This window comes from Impatiens glandulifera, chromosome 5 (genome assembly GCF_907164915.1).
Source record: "Impatiens glandulifera chromosome 5, dImpGla2.1, whole genome shotgun sequence".
NCBI lineage: Eukaryota > Viridiplantae > Streptophyta > Magnoliopsida > Ericales > Balsaminaceae > Impatiens > Impatiens glandulifera.
This window is the reverse complement of record NC_061866.1, coordinates 36,582,786-36,590,918: the sequence shown is the minus strand read 5'-3', so window position 1 is coordinate 36,590,918 and position 8,133 is coordinate 36,582,786. Positions and strand designations below refer to the sequence as shown.

Sequence of the window (8,133 nt, the reverse complement as noted above, 5' to 3'; positions counted from 1 at the left end):
GTGAGGTCGAATTTATATGATTGGTTTGACGAGCATTTGAAAGTCTGAGGTCATAAGATGGAGGTCGGGTGGTGGATGGTTTGTCGAGTGTGAGGTCGGAATTATTGGTTGGTTTGGCGAACATTTGAAAGTGTGAGATCACAAGATGAATGTCGGGTGGTGGGTGATTTGTCGAGTGTGAGGTCGGAAATAATGATTGGTTTGACGAGCATATGAAAGTGTTGTTGGGGAAAACCCTGACAGAACCACAAAAGAAGAAAACAAAAGAATGAACACACTAACAGAATTTGATAACGGAGTTCGGTCAAAATGTTGCCTACGTCTCCGAGCACTAAGGCTATCAATTAATAAGGAAGAAGAGATACAAATTTGGGTGCAATAAACCAAAGAGGGGAGAGTTTCTTTTATACACTAAGAAATTTCCCCAACTCCCATCATCTTCCGATGTGGGATTTATGCTAATTGTGAATATAGTTTCTTTTATATACTAAGAAACTTCTTTCACTCCCATTATCTTCCGATGTGGGATTCTAATTGTGCCAAAAAACAACAAATCTCCACCTTGGCACAATATCCAAATACTAATCTTCAATATTAAAAAATAATCCTTCAGTGCTTCCAATTGACGCTCTTCAGCGCCGACTCAAACGCGGAAGCTGTTTACCAAATCTAAACAATTAGATTTGGTTTTCCCCATGTCTTTCATCTCGAACTCTCTACCCAATTGAGCCTTCAATTTATCAACTTCATATTGGCTCTTTGATGCTATCAACATATCATCAACGTATAAGAGTAGATAGATGTAAGACTCATCTTGCAATTTGCGCAAATACACACATGAACTGAATCTGCTTCTTATGTACTTGTGCTCCATCATAAACTTGTCAAGTCGCTTGTACCATTGTCTCGACGATTGCTTCAACCTGTACAATGATCTGTTCAACTTGCAAACCCAATTTTCTTTATCAGCAACTTTGAATCTATCTGGTTGATAAATGTTGATTTCCTCGTTCAAATGACCGTGTATGTCTGCGGTCTTCACATCTGGTTGAGCTAGCTCCAAATTCATCTGCGCTACCAAGGCCAACAAAATTCCAATGGAAGAGTGTTTAACAACAGGAGAAAGTACCTCATTATAATCACCTCCTTCCTTCTGAGCGTAGTCTTTAACTACCAATTTTTCCTTGTAGCGAACATCAAATTTTTCAGGAAATCCTTCTTTCTTAGCAAAGATCCATTTACCACCAATAGCCTTATTCCTTTTTCGTAGATGCGTCAACTTGCATGTCTCATTCTCCTGAATAGATTGCATCTCATCTTCCATAACACCTCTCCTTTTTCCATTTTCAGTATTTCGACTGACATCTGGAAAAGTGGATGGAACATCATCTACGACTAGAAGTGCATAGGCCGCCATGTGAACAAACCGACCAGGTTTTTGAATAACTCGTCTTGGCCTATTCACAGCAATTGATTCACTTTGTTCTGAAGGTTCTTGGGTCAGAACCTCTTCCTCATTTAACTCTCCGTCTGTCGTCGGAGAGTCACTTCTAATTGGGCTTATCTTTATCTGCTCAAACTCCACCTGTTGCGGAGTACAATCAATTTTGTCTGGTGTTACCTTATTCAACATTGAATAATCATCAAAAGTAACATCTCTACTGATAATGGTTTTCTTTGCATCCAAACACCAGAGGCGATACTCTTTAACTCCTGTAGTAAATCCCATAAAAAGAGCCTTCTTTCCTCGTGGATCCAAATTTGATTCAACTCCATGATAATATGCAATAGAACCAAAAATATGCAAACAATCATAATCAGTTGCAGGTTTTCCAGACCATACCTCTAATGGAGTCTTGCCACCAAGTGCAGATGATGGTAGGCGATTTACCAAATGTTGAGCGTATGACACAGCTTCTGCCCAAAATTTCCTGTCTAACCCAGCATTAGACAACATACATCGAACTTTCTCCACCAATGTCCTGTTCATACGTTCCGATACTCCATTCTGCTGTGGTGTTTTTCTAACTGTGAAGTGTCGAACTATGCCACACTCTTGGCATAACTTCTGGAATGGATCATTCTTGTATTCTCCACCGTTATCAGTCCGGAGAACTTTGATCTTTTTTCCTGTCTCGTCTTCAACTTGAGTTTTCCATTTAAGAAAAATCTCAAACACTTCACATTTGTTCTTCATAGTAAACACCCAAACTCTTCTGGAAAAATCATCAATAAAAGTAACAAAATAATGTCTACCTCCAAGAGAAGGAGTCTTGGCAGGTCCCCAGACATCTGAGTGCACATAATCCAAAATACCCTTGGTATTATGCATAGCAGTGCCAAATTTTACTCGCCTTTGTTTTCCCAGAATACAATGTTCACAAAAATCTAACTTACAAACTTTTGTACCTTTCAATAATCCTTGCTTGACAAGAGTTTGCATAGATTTCTCACCAGCGTGCCCCAATCGCATATGCCATAACTTTGTTGCCTCTAATTCCTTACTGCTCCCGGAAGTTGATACACATGATGTCCCATTAACTGTACTACCTTAATAGTAATACAAATTATTACTCTCCTGATAGCTTTCAACATCACTAGCGCTCCAGATATTACCTTAAGAACTCCATTTTTCAATTTCACATGTAGGCCTTTCGACTCCAAGGCCCCCAAAGAAATGAGATTCTTTTTCATATTCGGTATGTACCGAACATCTCTAATAATTCTGGTGAATCCGTCATCATTCCTCAGCTTGATTGAACCTATCCCCTTTATTTTACATGTATTAGCATCTCCCATGTAAGCAACTCCACCATCTAGCTCCTTAAAGTCAAAGAACCACTTTCGAACTGGTGTCATATGATAAGTGCAGGCTGAGTCCAATATCCACGCATTAGGATGTGATGTTGTGTGTGACATCGATAAAGAGTATTCTAAATCTGCATCACCTTTGTTTTCTGCAACATTCGCATCTTCAGAATCTTTCTCTTTCTTCTTCAACTTTGGGCAGTTAATCTTCCAATGTCCTTTCTCACGACAGAAAGCACATTCATCTTTGGAAACTCTACTTTCAGATCTTCTTCCTTTCCCTTTTGATTTGCTCTGCTGACGGCCCCTGACCATCAATGCTTCATCTGCTGTACCTACTTTGCTTTTCCTTTTATCCTGCTTTCTCAATTCATAACTATATAAAGCAGAACTTACAGCATCAAGAGAAACATTTCCCTTCCCATGAAGTAACGTTGTTTCTAAGTGTTCAAATTCATCAGGAAGGGACGATAGCAACATCAAAGCCAAGTCTTCATCCTCAAACCTAACGTCAAGGTTTAACAAATCCGCTACTAACTGATTAAACTTAGTTATATGCTCATTCATCGTAGTACCTGATTGATATTCAAACCGGAACAGTCACTTCTTCATAAGGAGCTTATTCTGACCACTCTTCTTCAGAAACTTGTCCTCCAATGCTTGCCACAGTTTCTGTGCAGAAGTTTCATTCTTCACAGCATACTTCTGCTCTCTGGACAGGCACGACCGAATTGTTCCGCACGCCAACCGATTCATGATACTCCACTCTTTTTCTTCTATACCATCTGGCTTTCCGACCTCAATAGCAACATCTAGACCCTGCTGAAAAAGACAATCTAGAACCTCACCTTGCCACATGCCGAAATGCCCAGATCCATCAAAGATCTCCACCGCAAACTTCAAATTCGACATCGGTGTCCTTGTCCAGGATGACGAAGGAGTTGACGCCCCTTTTGAAGACTCCACCATGCCAAGGACGAACCTTCGGCTCTGATACCACTTGTTGGGGAAAACCCTGACAGAACCACAAAAGAAGAAAACAAAAGAATGAACACACTAACAGAATTTGATAACGGAGTTCGGCCAAAATGTTGCCTACGTCTCCGAGCACTAAGGCTATCAATTAATAAGGAAGAAGAGATACAAATTTGGGTGCAATAAACCAAAGAGGGGAGCGTTTCTTTTATACACTAAGAAACTTCCCCAACTCCCATCATCTTCCGATGTGGGATTTATACTAATTGTGAATATAGTTTCTTTTATATACTAAGAAACTTCTTTCACTCCCATTATCTTCCGATGTGGGATTCTAATTGTGCCAAAAAACAACAAGTGTGAGGTCACGAGATTGAGGTCGGGTGGTGGGTGGTTTGTCGAGTGTAAGGTCGGAATTAGTTGTTGGTTTGAAGAGCATTTTAAAGTGTGAGGTCACGAAATGTTGATCGTATGGTGGGTGGTTTATCGAGTGTGAGGTCAAAATTAGGCCTTCCCTGCATGCGATGGAATCTGACCATAATATCCTGGTAAGAAGAGAACAAATTTAATGTGGATAAGCAAGTTCTTCTTAATTCATCAAATACTGATAATGAAATAGACAAGGAAAGATCGTAATCTGCATCAACATGAATTTCAACCAAGTGCATATCGACCATTTTCTCAAACCTCAAGAGTCACAAACATAGCATGTCCCATATGCAACGAACCAGTGACATTTGGAGGTGGCATTGAGATAACAAAAGGATCTTTCCCTCTATCAAAATTTGGGTTGAAATAGCCTTGAGACTCCCACCTAGCATGGATACATCACATTCTTTTCAGACAATTGTAAAATTCCAAGATTTCATAGAAAGTGATAGCAATAGGTCATAAACATATATGCTGAAATTATTCTCATAAAAGCATACATAGGGACTAGGGTACTAAGACAAAAGATAAGGCAAGAAGACTCGAAACATTACAATGTACAAAAACACAAAAGTACAGTGACCAAGTACCAGTTATAAATGCGCTCCTCATTTGAAAAGTCAAATGACTTTGCTATCTGCGGTGAAGTAAAGACTCCGCTTTCTGATGCAGCAACTACCATTGTCAAAGGAAACAGTATGTATCATCAGAAAGAGTTGCACAAAGATAAACTCTGATAAGGAGACCTGCTAGATTGTAGAATAGGCAAAACTAAACATTCATACTGACTGCTCATCATGTGCAGTTTAGTGGGCACTATCTGGACATTATAACAATTCTTGAATTCAATCATTTATTCATTCTTTCATTGAATTTCCAGAAAAAGGTGCTAGCTTGATATAATATTTGTGGGTTCGTTCATTGGGTTTTAGAATTAGCTAAGTTGGCAACTTAAGAAACAGAAAGGGTATTTACCGGCAAAGAATCTAGGCCGGAGACGACGATTTAAGTAGCAGCGAGAACTCCTGACGCAGCGATGGCGGCGAGCGAAGAGAAGGGGATTGAGTCTATGAGCTGAGCAAAAGGTGGAGAAAGAAGGATTAGACAACGCCATTGTAGAGCTCCGCAGCCTTCCAGTCTAAAGAAGGAGAGGCGATATAGATAAACAAGATGCCGCGAAATGGCAATAAGGGGAAAACTGGACTTTCACTTGACAAGTTCTGATAATATTAAATTTATTTTTTCATATCAAATCTTTTTATGCTTAGCAGAAAAATTAAAATTACACCAAATTAATTAATTGAGTAATACTAATTTTTTATTTTAATATAAAAGCTATTGTGTCAACCTATGAATTTCGCTTTAATTATCTTAAAAACAAAGCACAAAATGATTAAATCGATATCTAAGTTTGTTACATGTTTTGATCATATACAAAAAAAACAAAAAATTATCTTTGATATTGAATTTTAAACTTTTAATTGTATTTTGAATTAATTAATTTAAATTAATTAACTAAAACATCATTAATTAATTTAATAGCATAAGGAAGATTTGGAAGTATATAATATCTTTTTTCCACTATGAAAATAATATTTTACCCTTATAATTTCTAATTAATTTATTTTCTCTCTAATCATATTATTATTTAATGGATAGTAAAGGTATTAAACTGATTTTAGTCTCTCTCCTTTATATAATTCTCTTTCTATTCACTCCTACTTCTCTTCTCCATTATTTTTTTCATCGTCTTTATTTATTTTTTTTCTCCATATTTTTTTTAATTAATCTTTTCTCAGATTAATATATATAATTTTGAATAAAATTCATTAAAAATTAAATTTTAAATCAAATTATTATAACTGATTTTTTTTATTTGAGTGATATATAAAAATTGTGTTTATTAGAATAATTTAATATTTATTCATTGGTTCCTATTTTTTTTTATTTAGTATAGTATTTTTATAATTTTAGTGATTTTCTTTTAATTAATTTTAGTATAAAATAATAAATTTTATATTAAATAATTTGGTTTGTTTATATTATAAATTTTAACATATTTATTTGAATAAAGTTAATTTTTATAATTAATAAATATATATATAATAAAATATTAAATATTAAATTTATTAATAAATTTTTTTACTTTCACTAATTATTTCTCTTTATTTATTTATATATATATATTGAATTAATTAATTAATTATATATTTTTTAATTAAGTAATAATAGAAAGATCATAAATAAAATTTATAAATATATTAAATTATAAATATATAATAATTAAATATAAAAATTAATTACTACACAAATAAAATATTATTAATACTACACTTCTATCGATCATACATATTTTATTCCACATATTTATAAATCTCATTTGAACAAGCCGAATTTATTTTCTCTCTTATAATTCTTAATTAATTTATTTTTTATTTTCTCTCTAATTATATATATTATATATATGTTAATAATTTTATATCTTATAATAAATTTATTTTTTCTATATATTATTTTTCATCATTAATTTTTTATAAATATAATTTATTTAATAATCATATATATATTTATATGATTTAAAATTATTTTTATATTTATATATAAAACATTATATAATTATTTATTATTATATAATAAATAATAATTATTATATAAAATATATATTGTATAATTAATCATTTTATATTTATATATAAAATGTTACATAATCATTTATTTTTATATATAATAAAACAATAATAACCTCCTAATAAAAAAAAGTTTTGAGATTAAGGGCTAGTTTGATTTAACTTATTCTGTTTATTGATCCCAGCTTATTCAGCTTAAGCTTACATTAGCTTACTTTTTTACTTTTGATATGATCTTAATTTATTTAAGTAGGTTTACTTTGTTAAGCTTGAGTATGTTTGATTCAGCCTATACATAAAGCTTATTTATTTTATATTTATAATATTATTAATACTTAATATTATATATATATAATGTTATATGTATATTTATTAATTTAATTTTAAATATTAATAAATAATTTAAATTAAAAAATAATATATATTTCAAAATAAATTATATTAATATTAATTTTTATAATTTTTTTATTAATATATAATTTTAAATATTAATAAATGAATTAAATTAAAAAATAATTGAGTTTAAAACAATTGATTTTTTTTAAATAAATGAAAGGCTTAAATTCATAGCGCTCCAGAATACAAATATTTTAAAATAATTGATATGAATAAAAAAAGTAATATATATATATATATATATATATATATATATATATATATATATATATATATAAAATGATGCTTAATTTTTAAAGTGTTCGGATTGTCGGGATCAAGAGTTGTGGTTAATTTGGATATATATGTGAGAGTAAATGGATACTTGGGTAGGATTGTGGGTTGATCCGCACATTAATTTAAAACGATTAAAAATAAAATTAAAAATGTTATAAGTATGGTTTGAACTTCCAACCTAACAAAAACAAATACAACATTTTAATCAACTAGGCTAATAACACTTTATATTTTAAATTCAACACCAAATTTGATGAACGCGGGATATTTTAACAATATAAGTTCAACTTTTTAACTAACTAATATATATATATATATATATAATGATGCTTAATTTATAAAGTGTCTGTGACGGGTCGAGAGTTGTGCTTAATTTGGATATATATGTGAGAGTAAATGGATATTTGGGTCGGATTGTGGGTTGACCCACCCATAAACTTAAAACGGTTAAAAATAAAATTAAAAATGCTATAGGTATAGTTCGAACTTGCAACCTAACAAAACAAGTACAACCCTTTAACCAACTAAGTTAATAACATTTTATATTGTAAATTCAACACCAAATTTGATGAATGCGGTATATTTTAACAGTATAAGTTCAACTTTTTAACTAACTAATATA

At 32.0% G+C, this 8,133-nt stretch overlaps 1 protein-coding gene across 1 annotated transcript; it reads right to left on the bottom strand.

Annotated features, from left to right (window-relative positions):
* Nucleotides 1-4,190: 4,190 nt before the first annotated feature.
* On the bottom strand, nt 4,191-5,422 carry LOC124940482 (valine--tRNA ligase, chloroplastic/mitochondrial 2-like). The gene is made up of 4 exons (XM_047481007.1): nt 5,188-5,422; nt 4,803-4,887; nt 4,471-4,597; nt 4,191-4,328 (listed from the first exon to the last, which is right to left on the bottom strand). Exons 1-4 carry the CDS (start codon nt 5,324-5,326, stop codon nt 4,224-4,226), a joined length of 456 nt encoding a protein of 151 aa, XP_047336963.1. The 5' UTR covers nt 5,327-5,422; the 3' UTR covers nt 4,191-4,223.
* Nucleotides 5,423-8,133: the final 2,711 nt, after the last annotated feature.